Consider the following 17873-nt stretch of genomic DNA (forward strand, 5'->3'; position numbering starts at 1 on the left):
TCTGCCATTTTTGTTGTATCATCAAAACTGCCTAAGTCAAAGAGATGACTAAGGCAGATAGTGTTTTTGGATTCTAATGAGTGTTGTGATTGGCCAAGGACATAGGCAGAAAGGCAGGATGATGCAGCAGTGGTAGGAGAGTAAAGTTAGGCAGATATCACAATTTGGCCAAAAAATGACTTAGGCAATTATGCTATGAGGCTAACGATATGTAAAACAGACATGAACATAAATGTAACAAATTTAGTGTAGACATTTTTGTAGAAATGGGCTCAATTGGAAACAAAAGGAAAGTTGAACTCTGCTGCTGAGGTACGACGAGGTACATAAGAAATTGTTGGTCTTTTAATGTCGTTTAAAAGTCAGCTTATTAACGAGTGACGTCTTTCTGGCGCCTCTGATGTTTACTGTCCTCAAAACACCTCAAAATACAAACTTTAGAGTTATTTATGTTGGCGGCACAGATGAATTTGTCAACACAGTGGATGTACAAACTTGTCCAAAGGTTTAAAGATGCTGTTATTTGCATATCAGGAGGAGTTTTGGGAATCACAACATAAAAACCCTCCAGTTCAGACCGTCTGCAGGAGGACCTCTGCAGCTGCACGGTTTGTATACAACCTTAACTGCACTTATATATCTTTACATAACCAATCCTGTGCATATAAACTACTGAAACTGCATATAACATAATAAACAAATGTTCTCCAGGTTTGCCGAGACAAAATGAGACTCCCTGTGATACTTTTTCTCACTGCCATCTCCACGGTGTTGGCCGGTAATTATAAACCCTTTTCTTTCCTGTCTATAAACATTAAGGAATAAATGTAATCTTTTGTTTTTTTTTTATTTGGGGCATTCGTCTACCAATTTAAAGGTTAAAAAAACTGACTAAAACAGTCTTCACATTTAATAAACATTTATTTATTTTCTGATTTATCATTTATTTTCAAGCAAAATTGGTTAAAAAAATCCAGCTTCTTATAAGATCACAAGTTATTTATTAGTTTAAATTGTTAGTGTGTTTACCTGTAGTGTCTCCCCTTATTGTAAACATTTGAATATATATCTGTCATTATTTTATCATATTTAGGACCTCAAAAACTCTACAGATGTTGTTGCTGCTCTTGATAACCCTCGAGCCAACATTTCTTTGACAAGACGACTGTTTGTTGTCTCTCAGGGAGTGTTACCATCCAGACCCTGGTGTTCCCCTCTGAGACCGCTACCAGTTATGTAGAGATAGTCCCTATGAAACTCCTCAACCTGAAGGCTTTCACTCTGTGCATGCGGGTGGCCACAGAGATCAGCATAGAGCGCAAGACCATCCTGTTTGCGTATCGGACTGGAGACTTTGATGAGCTGAACGTGTGGCGTGAGCTGGACGGCAGGTAGACACACTTCTGTACTGGAGCAAAGACAGTGTGATTGAAGATAGATGGAATTTTGTCACCACATTTCATTAAAGGTACAATATGTAAGAATTGGCCACCTGACGATTTCAAACTTAAAACAAAAATGGAGCAGCATATCGCCTGAGTAACTGCTTACTGTAGCTGCCATTAGCTAGTTGGCTCAGTTAGCCGTGCAGCTAGTGTTACAGGCTGGGAGCTCAGAGACCAGGGGAGCATTGGTTCACACTGCTAGCGCAGCAGCTTTGGCCTGTACGGGCTGTTGCTAGCTGATTAGCATGCTAACTTCAGTAGATATCTGTAATAAAATTACATAGACAACAGAACTTCAAAACTGTTTTTCCTTCATATGCTGTTGATGACATTAGTTTTCAGCTGAAATTCTTACATATTTCACCATTTATATGACAAATCCCTCAAAATAATACTAATAGTACTAATACTGCTACTACAACGAACACAGTGACTTCTACTATTACTATTAAGACCAGCAGTACTACCACAATACTCCTCCGATGAATAATTCTTTTTTCTGTATGTGTGTTTAGCTATTCCTTCTACCTGAGTGGAGGCAATGTTTCCTTCAGTGTCCCTGACCTCGGAGCCATGCAGACCCACCTGTGTGTCACCTGGGATTCAAGTTCAGGTGCATCTGCAGTCTTCATGGACGGGAGGAAAAGCCTGACTAAAATCTACAAGAAGGGTCACACCATGTACTCCGGAGGCAATATCCTCCTCGGGCAAGATCCGGACTGTTACTTGGGTAAATTTGATGCCAAGCAGAGTTTTGTTGGGGAGATCAGTGATGTTAATATGTGGGACTCTGTCCTCTCTGACAGCACGATTAAAGACAGGTTCTTTGGCAAGAGAGAACCAAAAGGGAACATTTTCGACTGGGAAACCATACAGCTTACAACTAATGGGGCGGTAGAGGTTGTTAATACTGAGCTGTAGCTCTAATTCTCATAATGACATGCTGGAATAATGTAGGTAATTTATATTGTCAAGTAAGTCAATATATAACCCTCAAGCTAATGGAAGTCACTGCAGCCACACAACCAGTGTTGCCAGATCTTGCGAGTGAGACAAGCACGTGGGCCTATGAAAACAAGCCAAAAACAAGCAACTTCTCTGGTCGTGGTAAAAAAAAAAAAGATATCATTACACTTTGCACACACATAAATATCACCCTGCATTGTATCATTGCATTTGTTATTGTTTTTATATGTTATGATCCTTTTTTGTTTTAGTTCCAGGACTTCAAAACAATATGACATACGATACAATAGGAAGAGGATCGAGGAAGAACAAGCCCAAAAAACCCGCGACTACCAATATTTATAAGCGACTTTACAGAAAAACAAGCCCAAAGTCGCTTTTAATAAGCGGACTTGGCAACTGTGCACAGAACACTTGTATGATATACACAGGGGTGTCAAGTGGGACTGATTACCTGGGCCCCAATGGGGGAGGGGGCCCTCAAAATGCCTGAAATAAAAATGTTGTTTTTATTTTATTTTATTATTTCTAAGTAATTAGTGTCATAACTAACTTAAAATTGGCAGAATAAATCGGATGTGTAAAAAAAAAAAAAAAAAATAGTGGAGGCTGTCTGAGGCCCCTCTCACCCCTCACAATACAAAATGGTTCAGTCCACCCCGCAGCTGCTGCAGGAGCGGGAAAATGCGTCTCTGCTTAACGAGCGCCTGGCTGCTGCTCATCAACATGTCTTCACCCAAGAAAGCAAAACCAGGGAGCCTTAAACGAAAGGAAAGGCAGGGAGGGAAAGAAAGCTAAGAGAGGGAAGACAACTCCTCACACATTTCTTTCAAAAGAAAGGTGAGCACAGTTCACAGCTAACCCAGTTTAAGGACAGTTAAAGCTAATGTCAGCGGTTGTAAAGATTGAAGGCAGTCAGACAGCCATGAATCAGCATTCAGGTTCCTCATCTCATCCCTCATTAAAGTGAAACTCTAACCAAAAAGCAACCAAGGCTTTATTTGTGAATGAGTCAAACCTTCGTGTAAAAGCATATTTACGACGAAAGAGGCACTTTTAAGATTTACCATATTTTTGTTTTCGGGCAAGCTAATTTTCAATGGGAGTGCTACGGCCACTTTTATGCTAGCGTCAAAATCTCTATTTTTAAAACAGTAAAGGGGCGTTCAGACCAAACGCGATAGACGCGAATGGAGTGGCAACTCTACATTGAAAATCAATGTAAATGGCGCGATGAGACGCGAATCAGGCGACGGCGGCGCGTCTGGAGCGTCTGGCGCGGCGCGAATGAAGCGTCTGAAGCGTCTGGAGCGTCTGAAGCGTCTGGAGCGGCGCGTCTGAAGCGGCGCGAATAAAGTTGAAAATATTCAACTTTTCGGCGGCATCGCGCCGCGACATCCAATTAGCGACGAGTTCAAGCCGACGACGTCACTTCCCTCGTACGGTTGTTTACGGTCGCTCAGAGCAACAATGGAGGAGAAGCTAATCATAGCTGTCTGTGGGCACCCGGTGCTGTATGACACCACTGCGGTGTTTTACCACAATAGGTACAAAAAAGAGGAGGCGTGGGTGAAAGTCGCCGAGGAGGTGGGACTCTCCGGTAAGTTTTGAAGCTATCTGTGTCTTGTTTTATTACGTTACTGACCGTGTTTCTCTATGAAATATTAGCATCAGTTAGCACTTGTATAGCATTATCCCCCTTTGCAGGATACCACTTCCAGTTTGTGTGAATGTTTATTGTAGTATTTTATTTGGTTAGAAGCTAATTTATGCAATGTGAATGTCTTTTTGTGTGTGCGTGTGTGTTTGCAGTTGAGGTGTGTCGTAAGAGGTGGAAGGGGCTGAGGGACACCTACCTCAAAAGAAAAAGAGAAGGAGAGAGAAAGAGCGGGTCAGCGGGGGGTTCATTCAAAAAGTGGCGGTTCTCTCCGGTCCTGTCTTTCCTCGACCCCTTCACCACGCCCAGGGAAACCAGTGGCAACATGGGTCAGGGGGTCGAGGAAGACTGGACCGCAGAGACCTCATATGAAGAGAGTTTGGGAGATGAGGCAGCAGCAGGACCGTCAGAACTGTGGTCAGGAGAGGCAGGGCCGTCTGCAGGACCATTAGTTTGTGATGGTTGGTTAAGTGAAGACATACACATAGTAAAGTACATGTAAAAACACTTTCAAATTCAGTTGGCGAAAGAGCAGTTTATATGTGTATTGTTTCTCTCACATTTGTTTCCATTAAATCTCAAATGATGTGTTCCCCTATTGTAGAAAAAGTTTGGATCATATAATAATAATAATAATAATTTCTCTATAGAGCAATCTGAGGTCACAGCTCCTGCTGCCCCTGCTGCCCCTGCTGCTGGTCCTGCTGCCGGTCCTGCTGCTGCTGCTGCTGGTCCTGCTGCCGGTCCTGCTGCTGCTGCTGCTGCCGGTCCTGCTGCTGCTGGTCCTGCTGCCGGTCCTGCTGCCGGTCCTGCTGCTGCTGCTTCGACCAGTGGTATGTACTTTACAGAAGCGGGATTGTGATTATTGTGTTTATTTGTAGGGCTTCAGTCTAAATTGAAAATGAATGTTTACAGACTATGTTATCAACAGAATGTGTGCTTTTGATTTCATACAGGTGCACAGACAGGGAAGAGAAAGCGAGGGAGGGGCAGTGATGAGGCTGGAAGGAGGGAGGAAATGATAGAGGACCTCCTCATACAGAGCCTCCAGAGGCCACCTGCCCCCCTGCCACCTCCACCACCTCCACCTGCGTGGATAGAGGAGGAGAGATTTTTATCCAGCCTGTCTCCTTCCCTCCACAGGCTGCCACCCCAGCAAAAGGAATTTGTAAAATTCCAAATACATAAATTAATCTATGAGAACTCTTTTGTTTCTCTAAATTTGGACCTATTGGAGTAGCTGGGGTGGCAGCCTGTGCTGGGAACAAGCCAGGCTGATAAATTTTTGTAAATGTTTTGTTATAGTTGTTCTGTTCTATGTCTATTAATCACTTTTTATTTTTTTATTGAATTTAATCTTTGTAAATATTTTGTTTTCAAATTAAAAATATTTTGTATATATTTCTTAATAACTACTATTTCTTATGTCATTCTTTCACACATTCTTTCAAGTACAATGAGATTGTAGACTGGCCAGTTTCAAAATGATAATTAAAATATAGAAAAAGTGTAATGGTGTAATATCAGAGGGGGTCAGTATTGTATGAATTGATGTTACATGCACAGTGACTGGTAGACATGAATTGTGGTAGTTATAGTGCAGGATTATTGCTCAATACTCTTATTTGGATGGCTCTTAAAAGAGCCGTTTTTGGGGTGCTTGCGCACTAAACATTATGCTGCCACGGGACCACTCCCTCCGTGGAGAAGAAGGCTGAGAAGGTCTCCCGAACCCTGATGGCCTCTCTCGCCGAGTTGTTCGCCCCAACTCTTCCCAGACCTGGCAGTGGCTCCACCTCACTCCCTGTGATGCTTCCTCCAGCTCCCGGTGTCTGGGCTGTCATGCGCAGGAAGTTGTGAAGAACACAAGTCGCCTTCACGCACTTCTCTGCCACTTCCGGCTGGACATCGAGGACACGGTGGTACATCCTCCACTGAGCCGCCAGGATGCCGAAGGCATTCTCCACCACCAACCGGGCCCGGGACAGACGGTAATTGAAGATCCTCTTGTCTCTGGGGAGGATGCGCCCAGGGAATGGCCTCATGAGGTTCCTCAGGAGTGGGAACGCTTCATCAGCCACAAAACAATGAGGCTGGGGTCCTCTGTGTTCTGCGGCTGGTAGAGGCTGGTCCGCTGGCAAGTGGAGGGTTCCAGCACGTAGTGCCCGGCCAAAGGCAGAGTTAGCCAGGATACCTCCGTCACTGGTTCTCCCGAAGCCCCCGACATCAATCACCCTGAACCGGTAATTGGCATCGACCACGGCCAAGAGGACAATCGAGAATGTCCCCTTGTAATTAAAAAACTGGGATCCAGAGTTGGGAGGGGCCTTCAACACCACATGCTTGCCATCCAGAGCTCCACAGCAGAGAGGAAAGTTCCACCTCTCTTCAAACTGCTCTGCAATCGACCTCCAGGTTTCTGTGGTGGGCACAGCCATGAAGTCTTTGACCAGGCAGTCCCAGATGGCACTGTCCACGGCAGGAACAATGCCAGAAACCGTTGAAATTCCCACACGGAAACTGTTGGCAATGCTCCTGTAGGAGTCTCCTGTGGCCAGGAACCTGCAACATAGAATAGATAATGGGTCAGGCTTTAATTTTCTTGAAAACCTTAAAAACAGCCCATGGATATCACTTAAAAATTCTCCAAAGATTTAACATTTACACTTTATTATTCATTTATTGGAAACTGCAAGCTTTGATATTAAGAAAAAAAGTATGTATATTATGTATAATGTATATCCATATGTAAAAGATATCTGCGTAATCTCATTCTGAAATAAGAACCATTTTCAAATTTTAATAAGGAAAACTGATAACATAAACAAATAAAGAGTTAATAAATACTGTATTTGACTGAAAAAGGAAGAGAACGTAAAAAAGGTTTGCTTATGCAGGTTTATAGGTTGATATGCATTATAACACCACTTAGGCTCCTGTACAGTGGGTAAAATTAGTAGCATACTTTATATAATGTAGCCTATAATATTTTTACATGTTCATTTTGCAGTAGTCTACTGTAATTAGTACGAATTACTCACCTCAGACAGATGGACAGGCGCTCCGCGGCTGAGATGGAGCGCCTGTAGTTGGTGTCCAGGCGGGAGATCCTGGCACCGACCCGAGCTAACAGGTCCTCAAACTGGGCTCCGGTCAGCCTGAGGTACCGCTGGAACCGGTCGTCATCCAGACGGAGCTCCTGGAGGAGACAGTGAAATTTCCCCAGCTCCGTGCGTCTCTGGAGGACTTCGTGAACCCAGACACGACAGCGGGAGGTTTTCCGGCGTTTCTGGGACTTGTACAGCAAGTACAGTGCAGCAACGGTGGTGATATCAGCCATGATAGACGTGAAAAGACAGCGGGTTGAGAAAGACCGGTTCAAAATGAGCGGGCAAGCGCGAATGACGCAGTGGCGCGAATGACGCGAATGAAGCGAATAGTCCAAAATGATCACGCGGCGCGAATGAAGCGTCTGGCGCGGCGCGAATGAAGCGTCTGAAGCGATTGTATTCGCGTCTATCGCGTTTGGTCTGAACGCCCCTTAAGAAGGCTCGACACAACATGAAACTTTGCTGGTAGTATCACCAGGGTCTCTACACATGAACACGAGCATTGAGAACATTGTTTGTGTACACAGAGTTTACTAAAAAGAAGGTTTTTGAACTATTCACCCTTTAGCTGGATCTACAGCACTCCGCCGTCAAGGCAGACAAAAAGTGTCGATTCCGAGTGTCGATACCATTACTCTCCTACCTGTTAGGTCGCACTCGGGTATCGACATTTTTTGTCAGCCTGCCTTTGATTCCTATATGTGCTGGTTTCCATACAAGTATTATATTTAGTCCCATCATTTAAATTCTATATAATGTTTGCTGCATCTCTATTAAAACATCTGGTCTGCCGTCTGACTATATATTCCATATTATTCCATATTATAATATTCCAAGCTGTCAGGATGCGTTCCCCCTGTTTAAATGGTCAAATGTAATGATATCAGCCTGAAAATCACAGGACTTGTCTGTTGTTGGGAAAGAAGTCAGGAGTATGAATTTGAAAGATGTGTGAGCCTCCTTTCATACTGAACAGAGGGGGAACAGTATCTGACAGTAATATTCCAAGCTGTCAGGATGCGTTCCCCCTGTTTAAATGGTCAAATTTAATGATATCGGCCTGAAAATCACAGGACTTGTCTGTTGTTGGGAAAGAAGTCAGGAGTATGAGTTTGAAAAATGTGTGAGCCTCCTTTCATACTGAACAGAGGGGGAACAGTATCTGACAGTAAGCTGTCAGGATGCGTTCCCCCTGTTTAAATGGTCAAATTTAATGATATCAGCCTGAAAATCACAGGACTTGTCTGTTGTTGGGAAAGAAGTCAGGAGTATGAGTTTGAAAAATGTGTGAGCCTCCTTTCATACTGAACAGAGGGGCAACAGTATCTGACAGTAATATTCCAAGCTGTCAGGATGCGTTCCCCCTGTTTAAATGGTGAAATTTAATGATATCGGCCTGAAAATCACAGGACTTGTCTGTTGTTGGGAAAGAAGTCAGGAGTATGAGTTTGAAAAATGTGTGAGCCTCCTTTCATACTGAACAGAGGGGGAACAGTATCTGACAGTAAGCTGTCAGGATGCGTTCCCCCTGTTTAAATGGTGAAATTTAATGATATCAGCCTGAAAATCACAGGACTTGTCTGTTGTTGGGAAAGAAGTCAGGAGTATGAGTTTGAAAAATGTGTGAGCCTCCTTTCATACTGAACAGAGGGGCAACAGTATCTGACAGTAATATTCCAAGCTGTCAGGATGCGTTCCCCCTGTTTAAATGGTCAAATTTAATGATATCGGCCTGAAAATCACAGGACTTACCTGTTGTTGGGAAAGAAGTCAGGAGTATGAATTTGAAAGATGTGTGAGCCTCCTTTCATACTGAACAGAGGGGCAACAGTATCTGACAGTAATATTCCAAGCTGTCAGGATGCGTTCCCCCTGTTTAAATGGTCAAATTTAATGATATCAGCCTGAAAATCACAGGACTTACCTGTTGTTGGGAAAGAAGTCAGGAGTATGAATTTGAAAAATGTGTGAGCCTCCTTTCATACTGAACAGAGGGGGAACAGTATCTGACAGTAATATTCCAAGCTGTCAGGATGCGTTCCCCCTGTTTAAATGGTCAAATTTAATGATATCTGCCTGAAAATCACAGGACTTTTCCGTTGTTGGGAAAGAAGTCAGGAGTATGAATTTGAAAGATGTATGAGCCTCCTTTCATACTGAACAGAGGGGGAACAGTATCTGACAGTAAGCTGTCAGGATGCGTTCCCCCTGTTTAAATGGTGAAATTTAATGATATCAGCCTGAAAATCACAGGACTTACCTGTTGTTGGGAAAGAAGTCAGGAGTATGAATTTGAAAAATGTGTGAGCCTCCTTTCATACTGAACAGAGGGGGAACAGTATCTGACAGTAATATTCCAAGCTGTCAGGATGCGTTCCCCCTGTTTAATTGGTCAAATTTAATGATATCAGCCTGAAAATCACAGGACTTACCTGTTGTTGGGAAAGAAGTCAGGAGTATGAATTTGAAAAATGTGTGAGCCTCCTTTCATACTGAACAGAGGGGGAACAGTATCTGACAGTAATATTCCAAGCTGTCAGGATGCGTTCCCCCTGTTTAAATGGTCAAATTTAATGATATCAGCCTGAAAATCACAGGACTTACCTGTTGTTGGGAAAGAAGTCAGGAGTATGAATTTGAAAAATGTGTGAGCCTCCTTTCATACTGAACAGAGGGGGAACAGTATCTGACAGTAAGCTGTCAGGATGCGTTCCCCCTGTTTAATTGGTCAAATTTAATGATATCGGCCTGAAAATCACAGGACTTTTCTGTTGTTGGGAAAGAAGTCAGGAGTATGAATTTGAAAAATGTGTGAGCCTCCTTTCATACTGAAAAGAGGGGCAACAGTATCTGACAGTAATATTCCAAGCTGTCAGGATGCGTTCCCCCTGTTTAAATGGTCAAATTTAATGATATCGGCCTGAAAATCACAGGACTTACCTGTTGTTGGGAAAGAAGTCAGGAGTATGAATTTGAAAGATGTGTGAGCCTCCTTTCATACTGAACAGAGGGGGAACAGTATCTTACAGTAATATTCCAAGCTGTCAGGATGCGTTCCCCCTGTTTAAATGGTCAAATTTAATGATATCGGCCTGAAAATCACAGGACTTTTCCGTTGTTGGGAAAGAAGTCAGGAGTATGAATTTGAAAGATGTATGAGCCTCCTTTCATACTGAACAGAGGGGCAACAGTATCTGACAGTAATATTCCAAGCTGTCAGGATGCGTTCCCCCTGTTTAAATGGTCAAATTTAATGATATCAGCCTGAAAATCACAGGACTTATCTGTTGTTGGGAAAGAAGTCAGGAGTATGAGTTTGAAAAATGTGTGAGCCTCCTTTCATACTGAATAGAGGGGCAACAGTATCTGACAGTAATATTCCAAGCTGTCAGGATGCGTTCCCCCTGTTTAAATGGTCAAATTTAATGATATCAGCCTGAAAATCACAGGACTTACCTGTTGTTGGGAAAGAAGTCAGGAGTATGAATTTGAAAAATGTGTGAGCCTCCTTTCATACTGAACAGAGGGGGAACAGTATCTGACAGTAATATTCCAAGCTGTCAGGATGCGTTCCCCCTGTTTAAATGGTCAAATTTAATGATATCAGCCTGAAAATCACAGGACTTATCTGTTGTTGGGAAAGAAGTCAGGAGTATGAGTTTGAAAGATGTGTGAGCCTCCTTTCATACTGAACAGAGGGGGAACAGTATCTGACAGTAATATTCCAAGGTGTCAGGATGTGCTTTACCTGCTATAATGGAACTGGATGTAAGACAAATATGATACAGTAGCGATTTATATTTGCCTATAAATGAATGAGCACATTTTGTTCCAAAAGCTCATAATATTCTAAATGAAAAGTCTCTCACAAATATAATATTTTTTATTAATAGAAATAACAGTAGTTGGTTGTGTTAATAACGATATAAAAACACAAACATATGTGCTGTTGTCACAGTTTAAATATATAACTTGACAGTCATGAAATTTGGATTTCACGTCTACAATACATATCTTCACATAAAACTCGCAAAAAAAAAAAAGTCAGTTTTGAACCTCTGTGGTACAAGCACAACAGCTCGGGGGCAGGCTTTTTGTGAACGCGCGCTTCCTTCGCCCTTCGGGGCATTTCGGATGGGGGCGGGACCAGGGGAAACAAACCTCGACGAGGAAACTGAGCTCGATACAACACCTGGCAGCGCTGTCCTGTCCTGTACATCTCCTCCGGGTCCCAGAGCCCGTCAGGTTCACTGAGTATTAAAAGTGGTTACCAACATGGCCAGCAGGGGGCGCCAAAGTGCAAACAGCTGTTTATGGAATAAACATAATTCAGCCATTAAATTATGTTAATAACCACAACAATGACTCACTTAAATGTCCAAAGCTTTTATTTGATCTTTTAACCAAGATTTTCTATATAGTAGTGTAAATATTTTGTTTCTCATTTATATTGTTTATATTGTCTTTACTGTACTTATTTATTACTACTGTATCTGATTGATGGTCTCTATATTGGCTATGACAAATAATAATAAATAATAATTTCCAATTTGGCAACATTCACTCAACAATATTAAATAGAGAGCCTGGAGCATCAAAAGTATTGCATTTAACAGCGAGTCAGATATAAGAAGGTGGATGGAGGAAACTGTCCATCCATCCATCCATTTTCATCTGCTTATCCGGGGCCGGGTCGCGGGGACAGCTGCCTGAGCAGGGACACCCAGACTTCCCTCTCCTCGGACACTTCCTCCAGCTCCTCTGGGAGGATCCCAAGACGTTCCCAGGCCAGCTGAGTGACATAGTCACACCAGTGTGTCCTGGGTCTTCCTCGGGGTCTCCTCCCGGCGGGACATGCCAGGAACACCTCCCGAGGGAGGCGTCCCGGGGGCATCCGAAACAGATGCCCGAGCCACCTCAGCTGGCTCCTCTCGATGTGGAGGAGCAGCGGCTCTACTCCGAGCTCCTCCCGGGTGACAGCCTCCTCATTCATCTCTAAGGGAGCGCCCTGCCACCCTGCGGAGGAAACTCATTTCAGCCGCTTGTATCCGGGATCTTATTCTTTCGTTCATAACCCAAAGTTCACGGCCATAGGTGAGGGTAGGAACGTAGATTGACCGGTAAATCGAGAGCTTCGCCTTTTGAGTCAGCTCTCTCTTCACCACGACAGACCGATACAACGACCGCATCACTGCGGCCGCTGCTCCGATCCGCCTGTCAATCTCCCGTTCCATCTTTCCCTCACTCGTGAAAGAGACCCCAAGATACTTAAACTCCTCCACTTGAGGCAGGAACTCTCCCCCAACCCGGAGGGAGCAAGCCACCTTTTTCCGGTCAAGAACCATGGCCTCGGATTTGGAGGTGCTGATTCTCATCCCAGCCGCTTCGCACTCGGCTGCAAACCGCCCCAGGACATGCTGGAGGTCCCGGCTCGAAGGAGCCAACAAGACCACACCATCCACGAAAAGCAGAGATGAAATCAAGTGGCTCCCAAACCAGACCCCCTCCGGCCTGTGGCTGCGCCTAGAAATTCTGTCCATATAAATAATGAACAGAACCGCTGACAAAGGGCAGCCCTGCCAGAGTCCAACATGCACCGGGAACAGGTCTGACTTACTGCCGGCAATGCGAACCAAGCTCCTGCTCCATTCGTACAAGGACCGTACAGCCCTTAACAGAGGGCCTCCGACCCCGTACTCCTAGAGCACCTCCCACAGAATGCCACGAGGGACACGGTCAAATGCTTTCTCCAAGTCCACAAAACACATGTGGACTGGTTGGGCAAACTCCCATGAACCCTCGAGCACCCTGCGGAGGGTATAGAGCTGGTCCAGTGTTCCGCGGCCCGGACGAAAACTGCATTGTTCCTCCTGAATCCGAGGTTCCACTATTGGCCGAATTCTCCTCTCCAGTACCCTGGAATAGACTTTCCCAGGGAGGCAGAGGAGTGTGATCCCCCGATAGTTGGAACACACTCTCCGGTCCCCCTTTTTGAATAGGGGGACCACCACCCCGGTCTGCCAGTCCAGAGGCACTGTCCCCGACTGCCACGCGATGCTGCAGAGACGTGTCAACCAAGACAGCCCCACAACATCCAGAGACTTGAGGTACTCAGGGCGGATCTCATCCACCCCCGGTGCTTTGCCACTGAGGAGCTTCCGGACTACCTCAGTGACTTCGGCTTGGGTGATGAATGGGTCAACCTCTGAGTCCCAAGCCTCTGCTTCCTCTATGGAAGGCGTGTCAGTGGGATTGAGGAGATCCTCGAAGTATTCCTTCCACCGCCCAACAATGTCCCACGTCGAGGTCAACAGCCCCCCACCTCCACTGTAAACAGTGTTGGTGGAGGACTGCTTCCCCCTCCTGAGGCGCCGGATGGTTTGCCAGAATTTCGACTGCATCCCTTACTTCCCGGGTCCAACACCGGGTTCGGGGATTGCCACCACGACAGAGACCTTACGGCCACAGCTCTGGACAGCCGTGTCAACAATGGAAGTGGAGAACATGGTCCATTCGGACTCAATGTCCCCAGCCTCCCTCGGGATCTGGTCAAAGCTCTCCCGGTGGTGGGAGTTAAAGATCTCCCTGACAGAGGGTTCCGCCAGACGTTCCCAGCAGACCCTCACAATACGTTTGGTCGCTTTTTTACCTTGCAGGGAGGCAACTCGGTGCTGTGGGGAGAAGTTCTTTGGGCCCGCTGGAAATGCAGCTGGCAGCTTTCAGCAGCTGTTGGGCCCAAAAGAATCCTGGAGAAGAGCGTGGGGCAAAGCCCAGTGGGGGCAGAACTGGAGAAGAGAAAGAACAAACGATGGAGCTGGAGTTCTGACCACCTCCTCTGTCACCCTGACCAACAGTAGCTCAAAGCTTTGTCTCTTGACAATTTTTGCACCATTGTTTGAAGAAGGGGGAATTCTGGGAACTGAATTGAGTTCTTCCTCATTTTTTGAACAAATATGTAAAACAGACATGAACAAATTTACTATAGACATTTTTGTAGAAATGGGCTCAATTGGAAACAAAAGGAAATTTGAACTCTGTCGCTGAGGTACGATGAGGTACGTCTTTTAATGTCTAAATGTTTAAAAGGCGGCTTATTAACGAGTGACCTCTTTCTGGCGCCTCTGATGTTTACTGTCCTCAAAACACCTCAAAATATGAACTTTAGAGTTATTTATGTTGGCGGCACAGATGAGTTTGTCAACACAGTGGATGTACAAACTTGTCCAAAGGTTTAAAGATGCTGTTATTTGCATATCAGGAGGAGTTTTGGGGATCACAACATAAAAACCCTCCAGTTCAGACCGTCTGCAGGAGGACCTCTGCAGCTGCACGGTTTGTATACAACCTTAACTGCACTTATATATCTATATAACCAATCCTGTGCATATAAACTACTGAAACTGCATATAACATAATAAATACATGTTCTGCAGGTTCTTGACAAAATGAGACTCCCTGCGATACTTTTTCTCACCGCCATCTCCACAGCGTTGGCTATCAATTGTAAACCTTTAACCACCAGCCAAGTTAAAGGTAAAAAAACTGACTAAAACAGTCTTCACATTTAATAAACATTTATTTATATTTTGGTTTATCATTTAGGTCATTTTTCAAGCGAAACTGGTTAAAAATCCAGGTTCTTTCAAGATTATGAGTTATTTATTAGTTTAAATTGTTACTGTATTCTGGTTACTGTATTTGTCATTTTGTATCACATTTAGGACCTCGAAATCTCTACAGATGTTGTTGCTGCTCTTGATAACCCACAAGCCGACATTTCTTTGACAAGATGACTGTTTGTTGTCTCAGAGAGTGTTACCATCCAGACCCTGGTGTTCCCCTCTGAGACTGCTACCAGTTATGTGGAGATAGTCCCTCTGAAACCCCTCAACCTGACGGCTTTCACTCTGTGCATGCGAGTGGCCACAGAGATCAGCAAAGGGCGTGAGGTCATCTTCTTTGCCTACCGGACTTATTCCAATGATGAGCTGAACGTGTGGCGTGAGTTGGACGGCAGGTAGACACATTTCTATACTGTAAATTTTAAGTTATCTGTGGTTTTGCAGAAAATGTACTTAGCTAACATTTATTCTGGCAGTTGGGTTGGACATACGGTCATACAAGGAAAACATTGTGATTTGGGTGTGTTACTTATGTAAATTCAGCAGTTGGTTTCACACACCAACCGACTGGGTCTAAGTCCTGTATGCTCCCTATTTGGACTCCCTCACTTTTTACACTACTTCCCCTGACTTCCTCCCTTACTGCAGCAGTAATAACTACAGACACCAGAGGTCACTGCCAGCAAAAAACGTCAATATGGGATGGGCTGAACTCAACAAGTGGCCAATTCCTACATGCTGCATCATTAACAAGTGCATAGATAAGGATAAATATGTGTGAAAATGACACCCACCAGGCTCCATATGTCCTTTTGTCTTTTAACCTTGATGTGTTTTTATTTTGTTTTGTTTAACTTTCTGGAGATACAAGCAAATCTATCTTATATGTGTGTTTAGATATTCCTTCTACCTGAGTGGAGACGGCGTTATGTTCAGTGTCCCTGAGCTCGGAGCCCTGCAGACCCACTTCTGTGTCACCTGGGATTCCCGTTCAGGTGCAGCTGCCCTCTTCATGGACGGGAGGAAAAGCCTGACTAAAATCTACAAGAAGGGTCACACCATCCTCGCCGGGGGAAAGGTCCTCATCGGTCAAGATCCGGACAATTTTGTGGGCAGGTTCGATGCCAGGCAGAGTTTTGTTGGGGAGATCAATGATGTTAATATGTGGGACTCTGTCCTCTCTGACAGCACGATTAAAGACAGGTTCTCCGGGAAGAGAGAACCAAAAGGGAACATTTTCGACTGGGAAACCATACAGCTTACAACTAATGGGGCGGTGGAGGTTCTTAATACTGAGCTGTAGCTCTAATTCTCACACTAACATGCTGGAATAATGTAGTTAATTGCTTAATGTCAAGTACGTCAATATATAACTCTGAAGCCAATGTGAGTTACTGCAGCCACACAACACTTGTATGATATACATGATGATTTGTTGACCAAAATGCAGTTCTGTGCACCAGTTTAAGTGTCATTACTCTGTAAACATCTGAATTTCGCTATCGTCGACGTGACTCAATATATGAACTTTGCAGATTCTTTTTTTTGGCCTCACAATTGAGTTTGTCAACCCAGCAGATGTACAGTGACTTGCAAAAGTTTTCACCCCCCATGAACCTTTCCATATTTTGTCACGTTACAACCACAAACGTAAATGTATTTTAATGGGATTTTATGTGACAGACCAACACAAAGTGATGCATAATTGTGAAGTGGAAAGAAAATGATACATGGTTTTGAAACATTTCTAAAAATAAAAAACTGAAAAGTGTTGGGTACAAAAGTATTCACCCCCCTTTACTCTGATACGCTTAAATAAAATACAGTACCTTCAGAAGTCACCTGATGAGTGCCGGTATATGGGGTCCACCTGTGTGTAATCTAATCTCAGTGTAAATACAGCTGTTCTGTGAAAGCCTCAGAGGTTTGTAAGAGAATATTAATGAACAAACAGCATCATCCTGCTGGAAAAACCAGCATAGACCAGCATATGTTGTGTTTTGGCGCTGGTATGCTGTTGACCAGCATGGGATGTGTCTACACATATTGCAGAGTATGAGGAGGAGTGAAGTTGGCTGTGAAAGTCCAATACAGGACACAGAGTCAGTGATGTTGTCACAGTACACAAAGTTTATTGAACACAAGCTTCAAACCTGCAAGATTTTGGGGTCATTTGAGGGCACCTGAAACAAACTGTAAATACTGCAATAAATATAAAAAAATATAAATGCAACACTTTGTTTGTTGTTTGCTCCCATTTCTCTCACAAGTTGAAGTAAACAATTTCATAAAGTTTTTCTTTTGTATGTACACAAAATAATTACTTCTTTTAGATGTTGAGCATTTGTTAAAATCCAATAAGATAAGCCATCCAGCTGACAGGTGTGGCAGATCAAGATGCTGATTGAACAGGACTCAGGCACAGGTGCTCCCTGCCAGCATGGCCAGGGAACTTCCCATGCTGGTTTAGCGGATGGACCAGCTTCATCATGCTGGTCCACCAGCTAAACCAGCACCAAACCAGCACTAACCAGCATAAACCAGCATGGAAATCGTGCTATGCTGTTTTTTTTCGGCATGAAGCCCAAGGAACACACCAGACAGGTCAGATAAAGTTGTGGAGAAGTTTAAAGCATGGTTAGGATATGAAAAAATATCCCAAGCTTTGAACATCTCATGGAGCACTGTTCAATCCAGAGTCCAAAGAGTAAAGAGTAAAATGGAACAAGACATGGCCGTCCACCTAAACGGGCAGGGAGAGCATGGATCAGAGAAGCAGCCAAGAGGCCCATGGTAACTCTGGAGGAGCTGCAGAGATCCACAGCTCAGGTGGGAGAATCTGTCCACAGACAAATTTTTATAGCGCTTTTCCAGTCTAACGACAGCTCAAAGCACTGTACAATACATGCCACATTCACCCATTCACACACTGATGACAGAGGCTGCCATGCAAGGCGCCAACTGCTCAGGAGCAATTTGGGGTTCAGTATCTTGCTCATGCAACTAGGGGGAGCCGGGATTCAAACTGTTGACCTTCCGATCACTAGACGACCCGCTCTACCCACTGAGCCAC

The 17873-nt window shown here is 44.2% G+C and overlaps 3 protein-coding genes and 1 long non-coding RNA gene across 4 annotated transcripts; 3 read left to right on the forward strand and 1 right to left on the reverse strand.

Moving 5' to 3' along the window:
- The first annotated feature begins 555 nt into the window (after nucleotides 1-555).
- LOC115576428 (pentraxin fusion protein-like) lies at nucleotides 556-2381 on the forward strand. The gene is made up of 4 exons (XM_030409023.1): nucleotides 556-608; nucleotides 712-778; nucleotides 1184-1391; nucleotides 1961-2381. The coding sequence occupies exons 2-4, from the start codon at nucleotides 727-729 to the stop codon at nucleotides 2364-2366; spliced, it is 666 nt and encodes a 221-aa protein (XP_030264883.1). The 5' UTR covers nucleotides 556-608; nucleotides 712-726; the 3' UTR covers nucleotides 2367-2381.
- A 2459-nt stretch (nucleotides 2382-4840) lies between these two features.
- Nucleotides 4841-5472, forward strand: LOC115576430 (uncharacterized). The gene is made up of 2 exons (XR_003982841.1): nucleotides 4841-4901; nucleotides 5025-5472. It is a non-coding gene; the product is annotated as an uncharacterized LOC115576430 (long non-coding RNA).
- Nucleotides 5473-5735: 263 nt separating this feature from the next.
- Nucleotides 5736-13684, reverse strand: LOC115575647 (uncharacterized). The gene is made up of 3 exons (XM_030407863.1): nucleotides 13587-13684; nucleotides 7110-7151; nucleotides 5736-6630 (listed from the first exon to the last, which is right to left on the reverse strand). The coding sequence occupies exons 1-3, from the start codon at nucleotides 13682-13684 to the stop codon at nucleotides 5736-5738; spliced, it is 1035 nt and encodes a 344-aa protein (XP_030263723.1).
- An 810-nt stretch (nucleotides 13685-14494) lies between these two features.
- LOC115576426 (pentraxin fusion protein-like) lies at nucleotides 14495-16262 on the forward strand. The gene is made up of 4 exons (XM_030409021.1): nucleotides 14495-14510; nucleotides 14612-14711; nucleotides 14988-15195; nucleotides 15698-16262. Exons 2-4 carry the CDS (start codon nucleotides 14624-14626, stop codon nucleotides 16101-16103), a joined length of 702 nt encoding a protein of 233 aa, XP_030264881.1. The 5' UTR covers nucleotides 14495-14510; nucleotides 14612-14623; the 3' UTR covers nucleotides 16104-16262.
- The last annotated feature ends 1611 nt before the right edge of the window (nucleotides 16263-17873 follow it).

Source organism: Sparus aurata, chromosome 23 (genome assembly GCF_900880675.1).
Source record: "Sparus aurata chromosome 23, fSpaAur1.1, whole genome shotgun sequence".
NCBI classification, from domain to species: Eukaryota; Metazoa; Chordata; class Actinopteri; order Spariformes; family Sparidae; genus Sparus; species Sparus aurata.

What these genes read in the sequence shown, in the direction of transcription:
- LOC115576428 (XM_030409023.1), top strand. Translation starts at nt 727, where the DNA reads ATGAGACTCCCTGTGATACTTTTTCTCACTGCCATCTCCACGGTGTTG. An exon ending in CATCTCCACGGTGTTGGCCG is followed by an intron (nt 779 to 1,183) that starts GTAATTATAAAC and finishes GTTGTCTCTCAG; the next exon opens with GGAGTGTTACCATCCAGACC. An exon ending in TGGCGTGAGCTGGACGGCAG is followed by an intron (nt 1,392 to 1,960) that starts GTAGACACACTT and finishes ATGTGTGTTTAG; the next exon opens with CTATTCCTTCTACCTGAGTG.
- LOC115575647 (XM_030407863.1), bottom strand. Translation starts at nt 13,684, where the DNA reads ATGTTCTCCACTTCCATTGTTGACACGGCTGTCCAGAGCTGTGGCCGT. An exon ending in CCCGGTGTTGGACCCGGGAA is followed by an intron (nt 7,152 to 13,586) that starts GTAAGGGATGCA and finishes CACCAACTACAG; the next exon opens with GCGCTCCATCTCAGCCGCGG. An exon ending in CGCCTGTCCATCTGTCTGAG is followed by an intron (nt 6,631 to 7,109) that starts GTGAGTAATTCG and finishes TCTATGTTGCAG; the next exon opens with GTTCCTGGCCACAGGAGACT.
- LOC115576426 (XM_030409021.1), top strand. Translation starts at nt 14,624, where the DNA reads ATGAGACTCCCTGCGATACTTTTTCTCACCGCCATCTCCACAGCGTTG. An exon ending in AACCACCAGCCAAGTTAAAG is followed by an intron (nt 14,712 to 14,987) that starts GTAAAAAAACTG and finishes TTGTTGTCTCAG; the next exon opens with AGAGTGTTACCATCCAGACC. An exon ending in TGGCGTGAGTTGGACGGCAG is followed by an intron (nt 15,196 to 15,697) that starts GTAGACACATTT and finishes ATGTGTGTTTAG; the next exon opens with ATATTCCTTCTACCTGAGTG.